At 50.2% G+C, this 25,284-nt stretch overlaps 1 protein-coding gene across 1 annotated transcript; it reads right to left on the reverse strand.

Moving 5' to 3' along the window:
* Positions 1–218: 218 nt before the first annotated feature.
* Positions 219–24,485, reverse strand: LOC131211351 (uncharacterized). The gene is made up of 5 exons (XM_058204819.1): positions 24,365–24,485; positions 2,727–3,184; positions 1,666–2,613; positions 1,131–1,596; positions 219–1,054 (listed from the first exon to the last, which is right to left on the reverse strand). The coding sequence occupies exons 1-5, from the start codon at positions 24,443–24,445 to the stop codon at positions 398–400; spliced, it is 2,610 nt and encodes an 869-aa protein (XP_058060802.1). The 5' UTR covers positions 24,446–24,485; the 3' UTR covers positions 219–397.
* Positions 24,486–25,284: the final 799 nt, after the last annotated feature.

Genomic DNA, 25,284 nt, shown 5'->3' on the forward strand with positions numbered 1-25,284 from the left:
TTGGCTCACTTTGCTCAAATTTGAAATAACCGCTCCTCGGTACACGTTGCGGCTGGGAAGCTACTTAAATTGCCACAAATGCACTACCAAGCGAAACCGATGAGAAAACAAACGCCACAGAACTTTGCAGACTGCGAAAGCTACTTTTACGTTTATTATTTCTTAGTTTACGTCAAACGCCACCGCCACCGCGCCTGGTTCTTTTGTAAATTTGTAATTATCACTTTATTTCTTTAAACAGTAAATAAACTATACACATTATTCTCGCTTATTCGCAAATAAATAATTATCAAAAGATCATTTTCTTCGGGTGCGCAACCTGACCCACAGCTTTACGCTCACGACGCAAGGACGCCGGTCAATAAGTTAATGTGTGTCGCGTCGGACAGAGAGTGCATCACGCCCGGCAATTGCCATCGCAGTTGATCACGGACCAGATCCAGTCGACGTAGTTGGGCACCTTGGTGTAGATGCCGAACTTGTTCTGCTTGCCGCAGCCATCGCCGAAGCTCGTAATACCGTAGATGGTCCACGGGGAGTTCTGCTTGGCCGCGTCCCGGCACAGCAGCGGACCGCCGGAGTCCCCGGCGCACGTATCTATCCGACCACGCTTGTGGCCGGCGCAGAACATGTTCTTCGTGATGGTGTAGTCGTGGTACACGGCCCGGCACCGCTCGTTCGGTACGACCGGCACTTCCGCCTCGTGCAACACGTCCGTCCCCGCGTCGTCGTTGTGGCGCTTTTTGCCCCACCCGATGATGGTGCACGTGTGGCCGGTCGGCAGCGCCTGGTACCGTTCCGGGAGACAGGCGTACCCGATAAAGGCGGACCGTTCGACTTCGCGCGGCAACTTCAGCAGCGCCACATCGTTGTCCACCGTCTTCTTGTCGTACCGTGGGTGCTTGATGCTGAGCTCCACGCGAAACTCGATCTCCGACCCGTCCGACTGCTGCAGGTTGTGCTCCCCGAGCCGCACGAACAGCCGCTTCCGGACGCAGTGGGCCGCGGTCAGAATCCAGCGCGACGACACCAACGTTCCCCCGCAGAACGCTTCCTGTGGAAAGCCGGTGGAAGAAACGGAATGAGAACACACACGCTGGACAACTGGAGTATCCACCTGCACCCGTTACCTTGAACCGATTCAAGATGGCCACCTGCCAGGGCCACTGCCCCCGGCGGCTCGTTTTCCCGCCAATGATACGCAGCATGTTGTACAGGTAGTTCTTTTTTGGCTTGTCGCGCACCATCGGCAACCCGCAGGTCAGCGGCTGGGGCAGATACTCCGGCTGCAGGAGTCCCCGCCGGCTGGAGAATATCTGCGCCGACAGAGTGCTCGGCAGCGCCACCGTATCACTCCGGCCCCATCCCGGTTGCGTCCGGCGCGGTTTGTTCGGCTTGTTAGGTCCGACCGCGATCATCGGTGGCGCTGGGGTCGTCGTGGTCGTCGTGGTTGTCGTAGGCGCCGGAAATACCACATTCCGGCTACTCTGGTACAGCTGGGTGCCGATCCACTCCTCGCAGAAGCTACCCTCGGTGTAGCAGTAGGCGACCTCTCGGATGACGTCATTGCCGCAGAATGACGGCACCCGGCAGCGTCTGGAAATGATCGATCGATAAAAGTCGGTTTTAAATCTCCCTTCAGGACCCTCCTCAAGGAAAACCTACTTCAGCCGTCGCGTCGTACACTTGGCCGTGCACTTGGTCCACTTGCTCCACTTCGTGTACGGATTGTCCACCTTGCGTGGCATCTCGAAAACAGCCTTCTCCCGCGCACGCCGCTGATTCCCCGGTGGTCCGGACTTTAACATCACATCGCCAGCGTCACCTTCGCCAGTGTCCCTCTTGGACTGGCGCGCACTTTCCAGTCCCGTGGCCGCCGTCGAAAACGACTCCAGGAGCTGCTGGTAGTGCGTGCTGTGGGACACGTTGCGCTCCAGCCGGACGGTCGACTCGGTCGTTTGCTTGAACAGTGCCCCATAGTTCCGGTCCAGCCGGTGCGACTCCACCACCGGTACCCGCTCGCTGTGGTTCGCTGTCGGGGCCGGCACCGTGATCGGTCGCCAGCCATCGTCGTCCGGGAACTCTTCGCCCTTCCGGTTGGCGAATCCCGTACCGTCGCGGTACAGGTGATCGTAGTAGTCCTCGAAGAAGTCACTCAACCGGGTCGGTTGCCGGCGCGGAGCATGATTCCGCGGGTACTTGACGAACTTGTGGGCCGCCGTCTCGTACCCGTTGTCGTAGTGCGGAGCGAGCGAAATGGTCGGCGACAGGATGCGCTTGTCGTCGAAGTCGTCCAGATTGATCAGCAGTGGCTGGCCGCGGATCTTGCTGCCCAGCATCAGCAGTTCCTCCTTCCGGTGGAACGGCGGCGCCGGCCCCGGTTTGCCGGTGGTCGGACTCTTCAGTATCACGTAGTCCGTCTCGCTGTCCGCGTCCTCCCAGTCGTCGTCCTCCTGGATGATGATTTTCTTCTTTTTCTTCCGCTTCTCCTGCGGCTTGTCAAAGTTGACGATCGTGAACTGGTTCAGGGGCAGCATCCCGGGCGAATGGTGGTGATGGGTCTCCTCGTCGATGTGCACCGTCGGGATCGGTGGAATGTGCAGCGGGACACAACTGGGGAGGGGTGAGGACAAGCGCAAAAAAAAAGCGATAACGCATTAAAAATCCGCCTGGGGCCATAAATTCCCGCAAACGACGATAGCAGATGCGCCGCGCACTGGACTTACATGCTTTTCGGGCAGATCCGCTCCTCGGTCACGATGTGATTGCCACACTTCCGCTTGGCGATGCAGTACCGCTCGCGCTTCTGGTGACAGTAGTAGTCGCACGGGCCCCACTTGGAGAAGGGCGTGTAGAGGTGCGGGTTCGGCCGGCGCCGCCGGGGAGCGCCCCAGCCCGGCTTCAGGCGGCGCGGTCCCGGTCGGTGGTGTTTCACGATCTTCTTCACCTTCCGGTAGCTGCGATCGATCCCGTCGTGCTCGGCGCTCGACTCGTCGACCACCCCGGCGGTCGCCTCCGGGATGAAGAGCTGCGTCGACAGCTTCCGGGGCGCGGCGAAGCGTTGCTCCGGTCGCCCGGCCGCATCCAGCCCTCCGGTGCTCCGGTGGTCCGTGGCGGGCCGTATCAGCCACCTGCTACCGTACCCCGATCCCGGCGGGGACTGTTGCGGCGGTATACTGTGTGCCTGGGTGTGCGGGAATCGGAGAGAACACGAGAGTTAGAACATCAAACATCCCGGGGTTTTAAGTTTCGCAACAGACGAAAAGTCGCCGCCCCAACAACGGATCCCTGGCTCCCGGTGTAACCCTAGAACGCACTGCTTCCAACTCCTCCCAACCGTGTATTTATGCCACGAACCCTGGTTCCATAATCAAAGGGACAGGAAACCCCGGGGAACTTCCATCAACGTGACGACTGGCCGTTGGTTGGAGTTTTTCGTTATCAATGGTGCAAATGGTTGAGTAAAAGTTTACCATGTGACTCACTTGAGTAGCATCTGAATACATTTTTGAATTAAAGCGGACAGTCAAAAGAGTTTTTAAACAGATTGTACCAAAGTTTTACAAAGACTCATGAGCAAACCTACTGTCCCAGGAAGGCTTGAAATACGTCAGATTCGATCAAAATTGTTTCAAAATGATATGGTGAGATTAATCTTGGGATTGAGCGAGATTGAGCGAGCAAATGGCGCTTTGCTTCTGATTTCGCAAGGCAAGAATAACTTGGCTTCAGTCGTGCGTCTTCAGAATGTGTTATTCGATACCGATATTCGATTCGATTTTATCATCATTTGAAAGGACGACTTCTCAAGAATTTCTTTAGAGTAAGATAATTAATATTTCCGTTTGTGTAGATCATCGATAATTGATTCTGCACAAATATTTGTGAACAGTGGACTGTAGCATCATTCTGTTCTATGGTGGAATCTGGACCAATAACATGTTTTTCTTCATTAATGGTGGCCCACAGCACCTTTGCCCAGAATTGGGGAGGTTTCAAAGCATGCCGATGGTCCTTCTATCGTCCTTTTTTTTGCATTGTCCTATTTAGGTGCGTAATCTTTTTGAAACAACGCAAATCTATTGCCTGTATTACAAAGTTCACATCGGATCACATGCAAAGAAGGCACTGTTGAATGTTCTAGTTGATTCTTTCCTATAAACGATTTTGCTGTAAAGTATGTGTACATAATTATCAATGTTTGGCCATGGCATGTGTTTTGAAAATCTTCCATTTGAAGATACTTTTCTGAATATTGATATCCTATCTCATTAACCAGCGTATCTTACCTGGACGTGCCTATTTAAAACTCAGTTGAAAAGTGAAGACATAACACTCAAAGAACGATCGTAAGAAATTATAATAATGTTGTGTTGCTTTTCAAACCTACGTTCTATCTACCAAAAACGCAGCGATCGAATGCATTAAATTTTAATCCAAAATTCAGACACCTAAATTCGTTTCGTACGGCACAAGCCCTGTACTCGGTGCATTAGAGAGAAAAAAAACGTAATAACTCAACGCTGAATTATGCGTTGGTTGGGTTGGTTGGTTCGTTACAAAACGGCAATTGTTGGGGCACTTCGCGCGTCGACCCACTTCCTCTCAGGCCCTAGCCGCCGTCCGGATCACGGACTTTATTGTTAATCCGCGACGGTCAAAACCGGCCAGAACCCCTATAAAAAAAAGAATATCCCCAAACAAACGACAGATCGTCCGCGGCTGATAGGGGGGAGAGAAGCTAAATGCACAACTGTTGCGCCGTCCAGACGCAAGTTGCAACCTCTTCCCAATGTGTTTCATGTTTGTAATTTCTCGTCCCGTAGCCGACGATTGTTGCCGACGGTTGCCTTTCTTCCCTAACCCATTGCCGCGCCTTTGAATGGGTTTTATGTTTTTCTTCGTTTCTTTCGTGCGTACTTTTGTTTGCGGTTCGTCTTCTCGGCCGCTCCATTCAAGAAACCGGCGATCGAACGTGAACCGCACGGACCTGAAAGAAAGATTCATGAATGAAGATAGTACCCGGCGGGTTCAGTCGCAACACCATCCCCCAGCCCCAAATCCAAACATCGGCCAGAGGCGAACGATCGCGTGGTCCGAGGGCCGAAGGAGTCCCTCTCACATCCCACACGGGCACCGCCAACGTCTGACCACCGATCGGCAGCGTCCAGCGAGAGTCGATGCCGCTCGGTCAACTGCAGATTTGCAACGGCTGGACCGCGGGGCACGAGAGTGTGAATGGGTTGAGGGAAGCATAAATTTTCAATGTTTATCGAACATTAAATGTTTCTCTACCGCCCGTCCGCTCGGTGGTAGCCGCCAGCCCGGGCTGGGTCGTGATCGTGTACCGTGTGCCACTATCACCATCTTCGTCGGGCTCCCCGTCGGGTTGTGCCTCGCGCAAACGAGTTTCTTCATCAGCTCAGCGCGTAATGGCTGGCCACTCGGACCTTCGGCTCCTTATCGGAATGGGCCCAACAAAACGCCTAATCCTCAAAGCACACGCCATCCCACGGCTTCGGTGTAGCAAGCTTCCGGGCGTCTGCAATTGCGTACCAGTCGATCCTCTCCGAGAACCCCAGGGCAGCATTCCACGATCGCCACGAGGTCCCTCTCTTCGTCGGCACGGGTGCAAACGAGCTGATGAAGACGATTTCCGTGCCAATAAAACTACAATTAAGTCACAATCCGACGCGACGCACCGACGACTCCCTGGTCTGGGCTGTCCAATAACCGTCGGTTTCGATCTTCAAGTTCGAATCTCGTCCGGTCTGGTCCAGTGTGGATCGTGTGGGCGCGTAATTGTGGTCGCGGTGGGCAGGTGGTACGTTGGCTGGTGCGTTGGCTGGTGCGTCAGGTGTAGGTGTCCGCGCCCGCCGGAATACTGAGTGGTTCGTGGAAAAGTAAACACCCGGACCCGGGATGCGATCATCGTCCGACTTGGTCGTTAAATATGAAGCCATCTTGATCGGGCGACCAGAAGGGGCCATCAAATGGCCCGTTTTAGCTACAGGTTTCTTGAGCAATGGCCATCTTCCGTGGGGATTATGTGCCTTTGGGCGGCCTAGATCGCTGTCGGTCTCTGGGGCAAAGGAAGCCACCGTCGAGTCAGTTTACAGCTCTATTAGCAGCGGCTCGGAAGGTGACAATCCTTTGGTGCGACTATTTTCAATGAATTAATTTTATCGGCCGGATTTCTGTCGTCACTTGCTTCCAATTGCCGGCGCAAACAATTGTTTGATGTTCCAGTTGTTGGGAGGTTTCGAGCTGTTACGTTGCGTCTCCTTTGCCGACTGATGAAACAGAAATGATAGATATGCCCCGAGTGAAGCACCGACATCACGGATGATTTAATACGGCGAGCATTTATCTTTCATCTCACCTTTTGGGACAACGTTTCCAATATAAATTTATGTCTCGACGGTGCCTACACAAGCGCAACCCGCGGTATCTTGAGTTCGCTGTCCTCGCAAGCCGCAAGAACATAGCGCTGATAGCGCTCCGCGTTCGGGCCGATACGGTATCGCCCGCGAGTGGGGTGACATTTGCATAACTCCATGCATCCATGCCAAAATAGGAGAAATGTCCTATAATTTACGATTGATTCGATTTCTAGGTTACGTCGCGGTCCACCGTCAGAGCCATGGGGGCATGCGATCATCAAAAGAGGATCTCAGGCCCCTTTTTGTTGGTTGGTCAGCGATCGGTCCAGGTTACACGAATCGCTATAAAACCATGGTTAATTGAATGTGTACATAAGTAACCACGCAAAATGACGCCTCGAGGCTGCACTACCGGTGTACCGATTACTACTGCCTGGTTCCACTCACTCATTACCGCTAGTCAAACGTAACCTGCCGAAGCTGCCACCGGCGTAAGTGTTCATAAATTTCCATCCAATAAAAATCAATAAGTTACCGATAACCTTCTTGGCGCTTGGCTGTTTAACGAACCGCCTCGATCCCAGCGGCGTGGATACCTTTTCGATTGGCCATTATTTACGGGGCAAGATTGTATCGATCACTTCAGCCGTGGCCACGGCAAACGCGCTGCTGGCACGCACTGCTCGTGTAGTTCGCGTATCCGCAGCATTAGATCATAAATTACACTTTTCACCGATCGTCAGCCGCCCGGCCAAACTGATCACCCGCGAAACGAGGACTGACGGCAGTGACAACTTTTATAGTTTGTTGCTATAAACGCGCCCATAAGCCTTCGCCGGCGAAGTTGTTGGGTTCGCAGCACCGCGGATCATAATTTTGTGCTGCTTTTTTCACCCTTTGCTGCGCTAATTAAAAAAGGTAAACCAACAATCCACTGGCAAAGGTCGACCAGCAATGGGAGTCTGCAAATTGGACTAGTGCGCCTTCTCGAGAAACAATCCCCGACGGCCACAGCCCCCGTGCGTGAGTGATGAAAGCGATGCCGTTCACGATCGACGGACGATAATTATCGCAATTCTCGATAAGTGACTTTAACCACCTATTTAATTTGCCATTCGCCGGGCGACCGGCCAGTTCCACCGAACTCCAGAACGGAGCGTGAACTATGTTATTTGCATTCGACCCGTCGAGGCACACTGTTATTAGCTGGCCAGTGTCACCCTTGGACATCGCGACCCCAGATAAGAAGCATCTGGATTGGCCGACTTCGAGTTGCATAAGTGTCGGTCCGATGATTGCCCTGCCCGATTGCGACGAGTCGAGAGTTCTCGGAACGGAGGGCAATCGATCGAGAAATCAGGATTATTTCTCAGGAAGTCACGTTAAGTAAACCCCGGCGGGTCAATTCAGTAGTAGTCTGGTGTCGGGGCCATTTTACGGTAATCGGTTGTTCGACAATAATTCATTCCCCGTGGGGAACACTACTTCCCAGGAAGTCTGACTGACGACGCCGCTGTGGGGCGCCTACATTTAAGGAGGTTTCTCGTAAAACCTAATTTAGTCATCCAGACCAAACGGTTGCGGATTTGCCTAAATAAACCTATTTTAATTACCCTCCACAGTTGGCTGCCGTTGCCAATTTCGGCGTCAATCTGCTCAGACGGATGCACAGATCAAGTAGGCTTCGGGTGTTCCACAGCAAATTGGTACGCAAATCCCTTGTTTATGATCTGCGATACTGCGCCTACTGCCAGCCAAATCCACGACAACGCCTTATTGCATCGCCTGCTGACACCTTTCGCATACGCCATATTTTGGCCTTTTCTCGTCACTTTTACTCACGCAGACCACGGATTTCTCACCTTTCCATTAATGGTCAATTGTGTGCCGTAACCGTGGACCGTTGAGGATCGTTTGAAAAAAGTCTTCCAAAATCGAAGCAGGCTGACGATGGTGTGCACACAGTGCGGGACAAAAAGTATCGACACCCCACGCAATACTCTGTGGTCGTGGTGGTCCCCGTTTGTCATTTGGCAGCCGTTTCCGGTCTGTTTTGCATTCCTTTGGAGCTCAGGATCGCTGGTGGCAGCCACAAATTGGCAGCCACTAGGGAGCGTCCCCGCTGCGTTTTTGATTAATTTGAAACTCCGCTGCGTGGTTCCAGTGGGATGCTGCGGTCTTATGCTAACCGGTGGTCCTGCTGTCGGTTTTGGCTCTCGTTCTGCGCTCGATCCCCTTGCAGCTGATCTCCTGCTCCTAATTAGACTAAACCGCTTGCGGCACACCATTTACAAGCCCGCAAACCATGTCCGCCGTCTGTCGGAACCACGATCAAGGATCAGCGCAAGTGGGCTCGACATGCGCCCGGGAGATTAATGGGTGCGACCCATCCACGGAAATGACCCGTGCATGGTGTGCATAATGTACCGAAATTAACACTACGCACCATACACTCATTTCTCTGACCCAATCCGCGGCCTCCAGAGGTGCGCCCAACCGGCAACCATATGGCGCGTGACACATTGACAACCGGTCACACGGCAGGATGGATGGAGGCGATGGAGATGAATTCGAAATCACACCGAAGGGAGAAGACAACAGACGCGCGATGCGATGCCTTCCCGAAAACCGCTTCCCGTGTATCGTTCATTCATGAAAAATTTGCCGTCCACCAGGGCTCGATCTCACCCCGTGCGTGCGTGCCGCTAGCGGAGACCGCATGTGTGTATGTGTTTGTGTGGGTGGGTCCCCGCCCCTCGACAGCCCCGCAATCGGTCCCGCGGGGCCGCTGCCGCTTATTTATTCACTTGGCCGTTTTCGTGAAGATCTCTGTTTGTTTTCTTGTTCGGGCGTGAGTGTGCTCTAGGGTTCCGCTCGAATGACAGGGTTGGCACACTAAAGGCTAGTCGCCAACATTAGAAAAATACTAAAAGTAGTACTATTTGCTAAAATGTTCAAACGTTCCTACTGTTTAAACGCTTTCCTTGACTGATCGCGAACCGCTTGACCAACTCGAATGTCCAATCCAATTTTGCGTTTGCGAAGATCCCCTGTCTTCGCGGGCAACGATTCTTCGGTTTGCGGATGCGAAAGACCTCTGAGTTTGAGCCCTAACACAGTTCATCAACTTTAAACATATGCAAAAATATTAGCTAGGCTGATCCATTACTTTCACGGTAGACGACTTTAGTGATCGATATTTCTCGAAGTATCGATCATACAGTTTCAACTTTAAACATCCGAAAAATGCTGTTACGATGTTTTGTTTACTCCATTCAGTTGTGAGTTGGTGCGTTCTAACGACGGAAGTCAACAAAGAGAAAATTCGCTACATTTTACAGTTTTTCTTTGAAAAAGGCAAAAATTCAAGCTAGGCCGCTGAAATGTTGCATGGTTTTTATGATAGATCGAATTTTCATTTGCGAAGTTTTGGCCAAACGGAGCGAAATAGACCCTTTTCTTAAACGGATGGGTACTGGGGATAAGAAATGGGATACATACGACAATACTGTGTGAAAATGATCGTGGTAAAGCATCTTAACCGGTGGTCACACCAGAACAAACGGTCAGGAAGGTTCTACTGGGTATACGGTAGAACTTGTAAGTAATCGTTTATTATGAGTTGCTTTCGTGAGGTCAAACACTAATTCAGATATCTAATGTCAACGACTGCACCGTTCGAAGCTAGCAATCGAACGACCAGAATCGGTCAGAACTGGCCAAAAGAAAATATGTTGTTTTCCATCATTTGCTGAGATCAAACTGAAACTGAGATCAAAAAAGTGTTGCTGACAAAGAATGGCTCAAGTTTTTCGCTAATAACGATCAAGTCTTATGAGAGAGCCGTTATGAAGCTACTTTAAAAAAAGCAACAAATTTTCCAACAAAACGATGCATATTTGACGTAAATCGGAAATATCTTAAGCTATGTTTTGAATTTCACTCAAAAATAATGGATTTCTTTTTCCCCAACCTAACATTATTAGGCGAGCGAGGTTCGTCATCCCTGCTGCCCCCGGGTGTTGAGGGTGCTCTAGCGACCCACAGCACCAGCGACCCGGGCGGTTATGCGAACGGGTGGAACCATGGACCCGGGTCGCCCACAATTTTCGAACACTTTTCGTCAACCCGGCCCCGCAGACCCCCACCCGTTCGAGCAGTTAGTGATTATAAATCTTCTTTTGACAATCATTAGACTGTTTACGTTTCCGAATGATTTGGCACGCAAAGGTGTGTAAAGACGCGAAGCGGCGGTCGCGTGCGGTTTGGCGGTCCGGGGTCTCCCCAGCTCCGGTTATAGAGAGTGAGACCCGATCCGAGTGTCGATCCGGGGGCGAATGTTGACGCGTGAATCCATTACCGATGCCCGTTGGCGGAATATGGCTTCGGCGCGTCGTCTAGCCCGCGTGTATTGTTAGCAAATGAGACGACGCGACACATTCCGGTGCAGGGATCCGCGCCGGCCTCAATTTACGCCTCAGCAACCGGTTACGCCCGTTAGATGATCGGCAGTGCGGTCTCCCTAACCAGGTGCCGAAGCTGATCGCACACAGAAAGTCAGCATAACAATTGAACGGCGAATGGAGTGCAAATTGATTTGCCGAAGCTCCCTCAATCACTTACGTGACAACCTAACCGCAGGACATTGTTGTCCGTTTCATTACATCCCACAACATTTTACCATCAGCCTGGGAGCTAGTTCCCGTGCGTGAGGTACTTTGTCCGAAGGGGTTCGAACCGAGAGCTAAGCCATCCTATTACCGTTTTACGACCTGCACTGCAGCCCAACGTAAGCCGCCGGCACAGACTGACGTTCGATGATTTATGGCCGGCGCACGAATAAATCACGGCTCCAGCTGGTCTCCAGCATTATGCACTCGGAGCAACCCCACAGCATATGGGCGGTTTTGCGCTGGTTTTAGCCGTGCCGTGCCCACCACAGTGACACACAAAGACACTCACTGCCGTGGCAGTGAAACGGCGCTCAGGTTGGCGTTTCGAGCTGGTTTCGATGGTAACACTGGTAGTAGTGGTTCAGGGAGCCGGTTTTGCGTCCATTCAGATGCAAGCTACCGGCAGGGCGAGCTTGCCAAGGACCTTACAACTAGTAGCCACCCTGAGTGTGCGAGGAAGCGCCCATTTGTCTGGGCTATGCTCCGTAAGATCACGTTCATATGGATGCCGATCATGGCTCGATTCATTTATCGAACGAGACAATCGACTAGTGAGGTTGTCGGTTCGGATCACAAAAAAATATTGCAGATCAAATGACCTTCATGGTATAAAGTTATCAGTGTCGTCACCGATGCCTCATCATTTGAAAACTACTGAACTACTTTTAGCAATCAAATCTAGCCAACTTTCGCCCATCTCGGGATAGGACTATTATCACCCCGCATGCCACCGTTTCTCCACCGACTTAATCCGTGCGACCATCGGCTCCATCGGATAAAATTTCCCCGAAAAAGAAACCAGAACTCGTTTTCAATGTCACTTCGCCAGCGGCCGGACAAAGAGGAAACCGAAAGTGCCGTGCGCGTTTGTTAAAGTAAAAGTAAGCGAGTTTCTTCACACAAACCGCGACTTAGAGAAAATTACGCATCGCGCCGCACGATTAGCCCATAAATCGCCGCACCATCGGGGTGTCGGGAAGTCGTTTTTCTGCTGTCAAATTTGTCATCCTGTGCGCCGCATTAAGGGCAGCGGCAGCAGCAGGGACACACTCATCGGGGAGTCCGAGCCCTTTATGTTTTCGGTGGGCGCTCGGTGGGAAAATCTTAACACCACTTTCAACGCGCCCGAATCGATCGTTTCGAAATCGTTGGCCGTTGAAGGTCACGGGGCGACGGAAAACATCGCCACCGTCGAAAGTGCACCGGTCCACAAGAGCACAGCACGGTCGTGAATTAGTAGAAATTAGTAAGGCCAGCGAGCGGAAGCCGGCTTCATGAGATTTATGGGACCTCTTAGAACGGCAGCCTAGCGCCGCCGGATCGTGTTTTGACGGGAAGTGGGACCTTCGGGCAGAGAGTCGTCGGGATGATCGCGAGGGCCACGGCACATAATTACCCTTGAACATGACTGCAGCATGACAGGTCGATAAGAAAGCTAGAAGATTCATTAACAACCGAAACGAATGCCTTTCGCTCGACTTAGACGAAGCTCTCCGGTTGGACCTGCCGCAGGGGTTCTCTGTTATGTTACTGTTTGACATCATTCGTCTCTTTACTTTGATAAAGCAATTTTATCAACAACTTCATACAGAATAATGTTTTCGGAATGAGGTGCCAGTTTTGTTTGTTAATCGTTTGGAATAGACCCGCCTTATTATGATCCCAACAAACACACCTAACCAGCAGACGGTGGAAGCACAGCTCAGTGGAGCTCATAAATAATTGACTTGAATATCAACAGTGCCACAACGGCCTAGAATTGTGAGTCTTCTGTCTGTCTTCGCCTTGGGCCGGTTTGGCCAGTGACATGGTTCGGCGGATGATTGGTGTTCCTGTTCGCTAAAAATCGCATCTCTCGCGAACGGCCAGACCTGCGACTGCGCTGTTGGCCCGTACGAACGAAGTAAGTGTCAAGTAGCGCAACGAACCGTGCAAACGATCGTGGGGCCAATTTACGGAGGGGACGGAGACTGGGCGGGACACAGGACGCGGATATATTTTTCGCTGTGTTAATTTCGTGCCTCACGGCTCACGCATCAGCCTTTTTAATGGGAAAATGGTGTTAATTTGGATGCTCTCGCTTTATGGCCGATAGTTTAGGGTTTCTAGTTTCCATTCTTTCGCTCTTCGTTTCGTTTCGTTTCGGCTGCCCACGGATGGCAGTGGCGCTAATCGTACACGCGCATCCCCCGCGCCCCGTCAGGACGCAATAGACATAAATTTGCGCCGATGCTCCAGAAGACGCGTCGACGTGACACGCGGCCTCGGTTGCCCGTGTGGCGAAAAAAAAACTGGGCCACACTTTGTTGATCTTGACAATTTGTTTCTTCGACCGTTGCTATCGGGTCTATCGGGGCGGAAAAGTATTGGAACCCAGCGTGCGTAGTCGATTCGAGATTTAGTTAACGCTTTCACCGGATGAGCGGAAGAATTTAATTCAAATTCATCAACTATTCTATCACCACTTGTCACAAGTAGACTTTAGACGAATATTAAATGGCTGCTTGCTAAATTGATCATTTATGGGATTAAGTTCGGGCAAGATTCACGATAGGAGTAACTCGTTTAGTTACTTTAAAGGGTGAAAATCCGTACTTTTCCGGTTTTTTATTTCTAATACAATTATTTCTAATGCTATCTCCTTCAGCTTGACAGACGTCGAAAGCCTTCATTAGAGCTCCTCCAGTGTCTGGTTTTCATTTAAAACCGACTATTTACCTTCCGACCACAACACTCACAGGGACCTCCGATGTAATATTATAAGCCAAGCCATTCATAAGTCTCAGAAAGGTCTAACCGAACAACCAACCATTTTTACAAGGCCATCAGGCCTGCCGGTTCTAGTTCCAACTCAATTTGACGTACAACAAAGCTCGCTTGTTAGTGAATAAATAGTTGAATACATACCATTATTCTTCCCAATCCAAGCCCGATTTATTTATTGGCTTTCTTACCACATCCCTTGCAGTGGTGCTGTGTTCCGTTCCCAAACGAAAGTGGAATTTCAAATTCACAACATAAACTGTGCCCTGGCCGATCAGACACCATCAAAGCGCAAGGTCACTGGCAAACGAATCTATGCACAGCATGACACCTCCAGCATGGGCAATGCTCGGATCGATACACCCGGGCAAGTCAGATCGTCGGTGGATTCGATTACGATCGGAATCGGACCTCACTATCACCTGCCGGTCGGGTCGGGGCATCCCCCGTGGGGGTAGCTCCCAGTGGGAGGGCTCTACGTACGTGTGCCACTTTTGAATGCCGATCGCACCGAGCATAAATCAGCACGAAATCAATCAGCCTGAAGGCCCGAAAAAAAAACGATCGATCGCCTTTACAATCAATCCAACGTCTCGCGATCACGGGCACTCATCGTGTTCTCTCGGCCAATGATTTATGTAAATATGTTCACTATTGCTGGTTGGGTGGTTGGCGGGCAGACAGGCCCCATTGTAGCACCTGTCCTTTCCGACTTACTTCGCGCTTCCCGGGGGGCGCGCGGATTGACAGACGGGTTGCAGGTGCCACTCGTGGCGCCACCACACATACAAAACAGGTCCACCGAGCATCCGCCATTTTTTTGGCCCCCCCTTTTATTTGCACGAACAGTTCGGAATCGATTGCAAATTTCGACGGTGACCACCGAATTTATGATGCCTCGCGAATGAACTGGTCTTGTTGAAGGGTGGTTGCGTTTATTGCGCATAAACGGCCGCTCGGAGGACGTCCCGCGGGCAACGAACCGCGCGGCCCGACGTTTGCTTTGCTGCAGTCTGCAGTGGGGTGTCACAAATATTTATTAATTCAAACGCGACCAAAATAAAAACCCGGCGGGTCACGACGACGACGGTGCAAAATCTTCGCCGATCTCCGGCGCAGAGATATGCACCGTTTATGAATCGGATTTTTTTTTTCTGCCATGTTTTAATGTTCGGACATTTCCTGCTCAGGATGGTGCTCGCGCGGAGAACATCTTGAGTGCTGTTCGAGTTAAAGGTTCGAGAGTTTTGCGATTTGCATCACCCAGATCCCGGGCCCCGGATCGAATCGGTGATCGGAGATTGTGTGCCAACATTATCGTGCCAAGATCGCCGCGAGACAGAATCGGAAAGATGTGCAAGCCAACGGCGAACACGGCACGGCGAGGAAATTCGATACCGTGGCATTAGTCGAAGGCAAAGTCGGTGGTGGTGTAGTTGTCGTTGGTCCGAAAGACTCAACAAATCGTTTCCGGTGCGGACAGTGCGGACCGACAAAGACGGGCATCGCGAATCACCGGCATGTTGCATATTAGTGAACTGGTTTTTTGCTTCATTTCAGGCGATGCTGGTTTTTGGGTGGCTTTCGGGATGTTTCGGGGCCGGTGACTCACACATCCGCGTGCCGAAGATCCCTCCTGCATCATTAATGATAATTTTATTCTCATCGATTCCGGTCGAATTGCTTTTTTAATCCAATTTAGCACGCTTCACGTTCTTGGGCTGTACTAAAACCAAATTAGCATTCGTATGATTTGTCGGACCAGGTCTCAGGTCAGTGTCAAGTTTCTGCGTTTGCAGCCCCTGCTTGAGGCAGCATATTTTATGGAAATATTTTAATGATGTGTTTTACAAATGACATCGAAAAGGACCAAAATATTCCGTCACCGATTCTCGTGCGAGGTCTCCCATTAGGGCTGATAGGTCGCCCGATGCTAACCACTCCACAATGGTCAGACCTGAAGATGTGTTTGCCTACTGTCTTGCCTGTCCGGTTCTCACTGTAAAAACATTTTGTCTTCGATAATCCCACAAATCTAACGACCCGCTGCACACGATAAGGCTCGGTGGGTACAACTTAATAGAAAGGAGTTTCAAAGAATTGGATCCCCATCCCGGTCCGATCCGGGGTGCCACCCAACGCCAGCAAAGACGATGAAAGTTTTCCAATTTCCGAGATTCTTTTCTATTCCTCGGAAACTTCTTCGAAGGAAACTGGCTGCTCAAGCCCACGGGCTGGCCCATCGAACAGATTTATTGATATCTTAATGCTGGGCTAACCCACCATATTCCGGTCCCGGTGCCTTCAACTCCACCCACCGACATCATATTTCATAGCCGCATCGGCAGCATCGGCAGCAGACGGCCTCCCGGGGCCGATTAATTGATCGTACGGAGAGGGCGTGTGTTTTGAACTCCCGGACGGAACCGAACCGAACAAACCGGTGCGGGCAAATCAAATGATACTCTAATAGGTTTCTATTCGTTTCCATCGCCCGAAGCCTGTCCGAAGGTCTAGGGCCTCTAATAGGCCTTTACGATGGCCGTATTTTATAGGACGGGAGATTCGGAGGTCAGCGATGATAGAACGGGGGAAACCAGTGTCCAGGCTGACATTGCCCACCGGGCCCGATCTCGATCCACTTGCATCGTAAAAGAGCGCTGCCCAGACCGACCATCCAGATGGAGCACCAGTGCCGGGTACTATCAACAACAACCCCAACGACTTGTTGGGCCCTTCCGAAGGTAGCGGTAGCGGTCGGTCCCCTCTCTCTCGGGGTATGTCTCCCGTCAACAGCTATGATATACGATCGTGTTTCGTGGAAACTCAACTCCGTTTGATCGATCGACGCGCTGCCGTCCGGCGTGCTGTGTGGTCCCTGCCGACGACCCGACCCGTCAAATCCGACCCCGGCACTCCGACTCCCCAAGACTCCACGGCTCATCTGGTTTGTTCCGGGAACGTGCCGCGTCGGGTGCGTCGGTATTTATAGATCCCGTAGTCCCATTGTCCGGCGTACGGCAATGGGCAATGAGTCCAGATCCTAGCGATCCTACGTACCACGGTGTATCAGCTCACCATTTCCATACACCGGGCGTGGTGTGCCCACGTTTTCAGACGATTTCACAGCCCGCCCAAGGTCTAGCCACGGCGGGTGGCGCCATCTGCATCGTAAATAGTCGTCGGCCAAATTTATCAAAGCGAACCGCTAGCCGCTGCGGCGAATGCTAATGCTCTGTCCGGTGCCAAATGTGCATTTTCGCATTCGCTGCAAATTCGGTGCAACCCGCCGGGGACTACCGCAATCAATCAGGGCGGCCCCACGCAGGGAACCGGATGGTTCCGTAACGGCGGTTTCTTGTTTTGTTGGGTTGGGTGGTTCCCTTTCCCCGACTGGCCACACTGCAGGAAGCAGCCGTTTTTTGTGGAGACGATAGTTTTTTTGGGTTTTTGCAATAAATTGCCAACTTTTATTTTGTCTACCAAGTGGACTCCGGCTCAGGTGACAGACCTACCACAGAGAGGCCGAGACTCATTTGATTTATGGGCCCTGCCTATAAGTGGAGGTGTCCAGTAATTTGTTGTTTTAAACAGACCCATCAATGTTAATGACCAGAAGCATCTGTTCCATGACATTTCGAAAGTTTCGTTCGAACGCTTGGTAAATTGAAACCGAATCGATAGCATCACTTGAACGTTCCCGTAATGCCGTAATGAAATGTACATTGTTTGTGCAGGGTGGTCCATCTAGTGTTTGCATTCCGAAGATCGAGAGCCAAATATCGATTGTGACTGTCGCTGCTGTATGGCACGTAGCACCGCCCTGTTGAAACCAATGCATTGACTTCTCTTGCACGACGTGTGGGATTTCTGAACCCAAAATACGACAACTCTGCATATTAACATAACCATCGAGGTAGAAATGAGCTTCTCTGATTTCGCACAGTTTGAGTTGAAGACTCGGCTCTTTGGAAAGAAGTTTTAAATATTTTCCAATTTTCTGCAATTGAATAGAGTCCCATTTTGTAACTGTTCAAATTTCTACTAAATGTTTACAACTTCCAGAATTATGTTAAACGTTCCAAAAGTCAATTAATCGGTAGTTTATAATCCAAACACTTGATGGATCACCCTATAAGGGTGTTTCATTAACGATGCATGATTTTATTTGATTATAAAAAAACGCCTGAATATTTTTCAATGGTTGAACATTTGTTTTTGAAAGGTTCATTCCTTCCACTTAACATATCCATATTCCACTTCCATATATATATAAAATCTAATTTTGGTTGCAGAAAATTGGAAAAAATATGAAAAATTTATTTCCAAAGTGGTAGGTCGCCAAATCGTTCGTCAAAAGCACATTTCACTGAAAATCATTTCCACTTATGTGGCTAAGTTAATAAGCAGTATTGTGGTTCGGAAAACCCACACATCGTGCAAGAGAAGCCAATACAGCCAAAACGAGTCACTGTTTGGTGCGGATTTTGGCTGATTGGTTTTTCGGCGAAATTGAAGCCGAGAACTTGAAATTCAAATTGCCGGAATAGGAACAAATACAATCGAAAATGTACTCAAACATATGTCGACCGAATGAGCTACTGCCAAGCCAATCGTGGTAAACATTTTACCAAAATTGTTTTCCACAAATAAATGGAGGGAATGAACCTTTCAAATAAATGTTCAACCAATCAAAAATATTCAGCCATTTTTATATAACCAAATGAAATCATGCATCGTTAATGAAACACCCTGTAGTTGTAATTGAGCAATCTGCTCACGCGTGCGGCAACTTTCGCAATGTAATGTTTCGCAAACAATAATGTTTCGACCAACACCAACCGACCCGGGAGTCCGAAAAGGTTATCGGAGGCACTGAATCTTGTCGTCGAATTTGCCATCCCTCGACACCCTTCATTACCCTACCCTCACGAATTGGCGCCCTTTGGGCCGCCCGACGGAAGGTGTTCACGAGACTGCACCCCGAGTTATCGGCGGCCAGCCATCTTTCGGCATTCCAGCACGTCGCCGTGTTCGTCACACGGCGTTTGTCCCGTCCCCCCGACCGATCGATTAGTATGCGAGCGCACTTTCCCCACCCGGGCCACGACCAACCTCCCTATGGCGCCGCCCGGAGAAAATCCCTGCAAATATATGCAAACGCAAAATTCCCCGATCGGACGCCGCCCGGCAGCGTGAAACGATCGTGACGGGCCGCGGCCGGAATGTGGGATGTTTTTCGCCCAACAACACCAGTCCGGGCGCGCATTATGGGGGCACGTTATAATGAACTTCCCGCGCGCAAAAATCCGTCATCTCGCGCACTCGTTCCAACGATTGTTGGGCTGGGTAACCGATTCGCTTTTCCGGGCTGACAGTGGCCAGAGGTGCAGCCAGAGCATTGTTTGCACCGTCGGAGTGGGAGCACCATCAGTTGGACCTGAGACAGGCTCTCCTCTGTCTGTCACCTGCCGGACGCCTGCGCTCTAGTGGCCTCAGGGTGCTTCACGATTTTTAACACTTCATCCGATTGCAATAGGCAATTACATGCGCCGTCATTTGCCAGCATGACAGAAGCGAGAAAATGGAAAAATTGTTGTTATTCAATAGCATCGCGCTGGAAGGAAAACACAAACATTCCAAATGTCGAGCGCCATACGGGGCCAACATTGGCGTACTTTTCTACCAAACCACGCGTGACGCAGACGGCCGAAATTATTTCATCAAACGTGGGAACCGCTATGTGCACAATTAAAAACGGGTTTTATTACATAGTTTAAGACCACAAGCAGCTCGCGGCAAGCAAAAAGTAGGATACGCAACGGGTTCTCGGGTTAATTTATGGAATTCTTTTAATTTGATGAAAACGGTCCAGAGTGTTTCACACCTTGGCCTGGTGAGGTAGACTCCACCCGAAAAGGGGTACTAAATCAAAGCCACGCATCGCCTTTCTGCACCATTCTGGGCCATCCAATTACCCTTTTCAAGTGCGCCATTTCGGTACAAAAAAAATACCCATAAAGTAATCACATCGCCCAATGGGAAGACAAATTGAACGCAGCGTTCGTTTCGAGTTTGCAGTGTCCGCAGCGGTTAACGGAGCATAACTCATGCTCTCGCCAGATACTTTGCGATATATTTATTTATCATTATTTATTATCACATATCATTACGGGGCGATTGTGGTGTGTTGTTCCACAAACGTGTTCGCGGTTCCTGTTCTGAAGGAACGGAACAAAGTCTCTCGCTTTACGCTGCGCATTCCTACTGTTGAATTATTTTATTCCATTCAACAAGTACGAGCCTGAAGAGCGCCATCCACGACGATCATTAATCATTTACATGAGCAACCCTTCGGTTCGGGCTGGACCGAGTCGCCAGGATCACCTCAGTCTCGCCGGTAACAACGTTCTCCGGCTCGCAACGGAACCACGATCACTGCGCGTTGGCCATCGATTTAAACGAGGTTGGGCACATAAAAATCGGAAAAAGATTAAGTGAAATCTCTCTACCAAGCTCATGATCTCCTGCGCGACCTACCACAATATTGTAACGGGACCCGTGCCGCGGACCACGGAACGACGGTGAAACTACGCAGGGCTCGAGATGTGGCGAGAACGATTTTTTGTTGCCGCCTCGCAAAATATTGAACTGAACATTGAGCTGCGTAATTAAATAAATTTAAAAACACCCCCCGCTAGGGTCAGCGGTGCCAGAAAGTTAAATAAAAAGTGCATTTTAAAAGCCGTAAATTGGGTGGTCACGCCCCGGGAAACATTCAATGGCCAGCAATGTAATTTATCATTGACAGTCTTTTTTTCAATGCTTCAGCGAAACGTTTAAAGGATTATCTGATCGCTGGATAAAACCTATTTAAACAGTACGTTTTGATTTACCGCTTCAAAGGCGCGTGTTTGGAAATAATGAGACAAGCGCACGGGCCGTTTAAAATTGGAGAAAAGCTCAGCTATGCAACTCCGTACCTAAAGCGCCATGAAAACATCAATTACCATGTTTAAAAGATACGATAAACTGAAAACCCCCGTCGTAAACCGACCGACGACCGTAAACTTCCGGGTCCGCTCTTCTCCAGTACGCGGCGTAAGGCCCAGTGCAGTGAATCTTCTTCAAACTTTCCTAACCTTTTGCGTACCGTAAACTAGTTTAATGGTCCATATAAACAATTTGGAAGCCGCACGAACACGTGTAACACCACGGTGCGCCACGGATTGACGTATGTCTCGCTGACTGTTGGTCAGTGCCAGGAACATATAAACACTCGAGATGCACCATGTTTAGTTATAAAACATCCAACATCCAAATTTCAACATTGTAATGCCGCGGCAGCAGCAATTATCGCTGCCCTTCGGTTGCTTCACTAAATAAATCTCTCGCTGCACGATCCCAGCGCATGTCACCCTCTGCTCGTCACCCTTAGGGGTCCATAGCTCACCACACAAAGCAAACATGAATCTGGAGGAAATAAATCTCGAACGATACGAAGCTGTGCATTGGAGATGGGAAACCAAATAAATTGGCTAATTGGCTTGGCCTGTTTTGTAGAATTTGGCCAGCGTTAGTTAATTATTGCTTTAACAACACTTTGTAAATGCGGTCAGTGTCCAAGGACCAGACCTTTCTCATTTACGCTGCCGCCCTTTGACGCATTTAAATTAAATTTAAACACGCTGATTGTAAGGCAACATAATACTTTGAAGAGAATGCAACCAAAGCCGGAATGGTTATAACCGAAGCCACCTAATATTATGTTCCCCTTGTATGGCTGCTTTATTTATGTGCTTTGCCGTGAAGTAACAATTTTAAAATTACCTTTTACAATCACAAGCCTACAACCTTCGAGGAGATTGAAAAATAACTCGCTTCGTACCATAACAGAACATCCCAGAAATGGAGCTGTTGAGAGCGAACCTAATAATTCTTGTCCCTTGTGGGCACCTACACGGACCGACCCAGCTCCTCTTGATGGGCCTCGATGCCAAACAAGGCAAAAGGGCACACCCCGTCAATCCGTCATAAAACAGTGCGAAAGCTTGGGCGCTAACACTTAACGGCACCGAAGGTGCGAATCTCTCTACAACCGGAGCCAGAAAGAGCCTCTCCGTATCGAGTCCTTCATGTTGGGCCTGCATGACAGGGTTACACAAACATGGTTGTAGCCTATCACTGAACACAATATTCGATGGAGCAAACCTATTAACTTTCTGCACAGCCAGTCAGGCAGCCGCTGGTAATAGAATTAAACCGGTACAGGGTAAGCTGATCTCGCTAGCAGCAAGTCAATTCTGGCACGATCTGTGTATCTCTTTTTATGAGCTTTGGTTTGATGTTCTACATGTGGTTCTTAATGCTTGTGAAGTTCGCGCACTACATCAGTGAATCGTATCGTGTGTCCCTATCGGAAACATAGTTTTGTTAACCTAAACCCAAACATCGGGTTCGTTTCCGATGCTTCCAGAAACCTGCTGGCAATTACTGGGGGCCAGCAATTAACAAGAGAAATACGTTCGCTACACGAAACAGAAGTTTATCATCGTTCTCTCCACCGTTCTCGTGGATTACGCGCTGGATTAGCGTCGAAGCCAACAAGCCACTAAACTCCCGGGGGCTTCCCGCTATCCCCCGACATCCAACCACTCGTCTGCGCGCGCCCTGCCCATAATCTCCCACTAATTCCAGCTGCAACATGTTTTGACGCCACCGACTGACGGGCCGACAACATGCATTTTTTTCCCCCGGCGAGATGACAAACGTGCGTTGACGGGCTTCCTTAGTGTGGGGAAAGGAAGAAAAATGAAAACAAGCGTTCGAAAAGTGACACTAATTCCGGGGCCACTATCATCTGCCCCGAGCTGCACAGGGAGCACACTTCCTTCCTGGCACTGGGTTCACGGCGCAGCACACCCGGCGAGCATAAACCCCCAGGGCAGGTTAAATGTAGCATATCATGTTTCTAGACCACACTTTCCAAGGGCCGTGCCCTGCGTGAATTATGACCCACCGTGGGCTTTCCTTTGCGCCGCACAAAGACACATCCCATTAGCCTCCGTTTGTTCCTCTAGGAAGCGGTAATTACGGCCAAGTGAAAGTTGGTACCCTGCTACGACTACTAAATCGCCACTCGCAATGATGATCAAAACATAATAAAACCACAAAAAGGCGGTTTATGGATTTCCCAGAGGCGTTTGCGGAAAAAGAGGCACTTTTCCTCTTGGTACTTTCGGTTTCAAATCTCCGAAATATTATATTGCGGAACTCGCACACAAAAAAAACCTTGTTAATTGCATTTAAAGTAACGATGGTGAATCGCGGGCTCATCGAACTGAGTTCAAGCGATTCATCGCACCGCGCCACACTAATGCGCGCGGCGTGCAGTTCAACGAACTTCCAGCTCCGCCACCACCCAAACGGTCCGTCCCCGCGTTCGTTACATAGTTCTAATGAGTCCCACGGACGTTCGCAATTTTCCCTTCGTATTTTCCATCGTTCCGGGCCGCCCTCAATGGCCGACCTTATTCAAATCAACCGAACCGTTACCGCGTTTCGCGAGCAAAACCATTGAACCAGTTAATTTGTATGCCGCCACAGGCCAGGGTTCGCCGCCCCGTCCCAGCCGGCAATTGGGGAGGGAATAATTAAAAGTTCATCTGGGACCCATCAAAACTGGCCCCAGGGCCCGCGGAGGAGCCTAGCGATGACCCGTTGACGATACCCCGCACTGGCCTGGCCTCATTGATGCCAGCATCACGAACGCGTTCGCACGAAGGAACTATGCTCGCGTCCCTACAGATCACTGGCTTTGCTTTGGGCTCTTCGGGCCGCAGCGGAAGAGACCGATCCTGGCACGGAAGAATCGTGTGACAATTAATTTCTTCTTGTCACGAAACATTTAAAGAATTAAACGAAACAACGGGCCGCGGCCGAAAGCGAATGGTGCGATAATCTTGGCGTAAAACAGTCGTGTTCAACGCGAGACGCTACCCGGTCCGAGGGCGCCCCCTCAGATATTGCAGGGAACGTGAGAAAAAACTGGTTACACCGAAGTCAATCGTGAGAAGAGCCTTTGCACCGGTCGTAAATGGGACATAATCGAGTGCATGGCATTGGTCACGGCAGATTATTCAGTGGATTTATGGAACTCGATTTTACATTGGACAACTCAATCTCAACTCGGAAGAGCTATCTTCGGTTGCACCGAACAGTCTCCCTATTTATGCGCCACATGAGGCGATATTTTCACACCCCGGCGAGTTGGGCTCCGGATGACCCGGTGAAGAAAATTAAACATTCTTTAACATAAGCGACGGAGCCTCTCGCGCAGCTTCCGTGGTGTCGAAAGCTTGCCGCTAATCCGACTGTGCAACATCGTAAACCTCGACGCACTCAGCGTATTTGATCAACAGTTCGTGGTGAACCTTTTATCTTCCCTGTCGTACGCAAACATGAATTGAGCACAGCGCGGGTAGCATAACCTAAAAAAAAAAAGTCTGGCCACAGTACATCCCCAAAATAGTTCTGGTACCTTACCTCTAGTGCAGGAACCCATAGGAAGATCGCAATCACGGGCAGGCAGACGGCAGCGACCACCGAGTGGTGCACATAATTCATCTTACTGCTACTCCTGCTTCCTTGCTCGCTCTGCTGCTGTGTGTTTTCTCACTCTATCGCACTGCCTTTATCGCACTGCCCTGATACTAAGAAGAAACTCCACCGGTGTACTGCCACGACAGGATCTGGCTAGCGGCTTCCAGCAGCAACATTCACACGCATTTTGCTGCGCAATGGAACAAAACACACCAGTTATGTTGAATGATTTAGTGGCGGTAGGCCATATTAGCACCGAGGGAACGAAGCAGCACTACACCTTCACTCTACCGGCCAGCACCGTCTGCAACGAGAAAAAAAACACACAGGTGGTCAAAGAATTAGGTTAATCATTCCCAGAACAGAGTCGAGTTTTATGGGCTGCGATAAGATAAATCGAACAAATCTGACCAAAGGACGAAAACCTTTCTCAAATGGGAAGCGTTCAAGCTGAAGGCCTCCACTGTTCCAAGCGCCGATATCAGAATAGAGTAGAATTTTACGCGTGTGCCAACCTGGCTTATCGGAGACGATAGTCGCCAAGGACCTAACGGTGATTGCTTGTTGGGACAGCCACACGAAGCACTGCGCAGAGCTACTGACGATGTGATCGATGGTTGCCATCACGACGACTAGAGTAGGCAATGCACTAGAGACATTGCAGAACAAGATTGTTGCAGCTACTGTGAAAGGTGTGCTGAAGCGGATCACGATGCGGAAACCCAAGGTGTGACGGTTCAAATGTCGCCTTTTTGTCGAGGAAGTTTCCGACGAGGAAGTAGTCATTGATAGCGAATAGCGAATTCCATTCGATCTATATGGATCGATCGGAGCAGCTATGCGGAAACGGCACCCAGCGAAAC

The sequence above is a fragment of the Anopheles bellator genome, chromosome 1 (genome assembly GCF_943735745.2).
Source record: "Anopheles bellator chromosome 1, idAnoBellAS_SP24_06.2, whole genome shotgun sequence".
NCBI lineage: Eukaryota > Metazoa > Arthropoda > Insecta > Diptera > Culicidae > Anopheles > Anopheles bellator.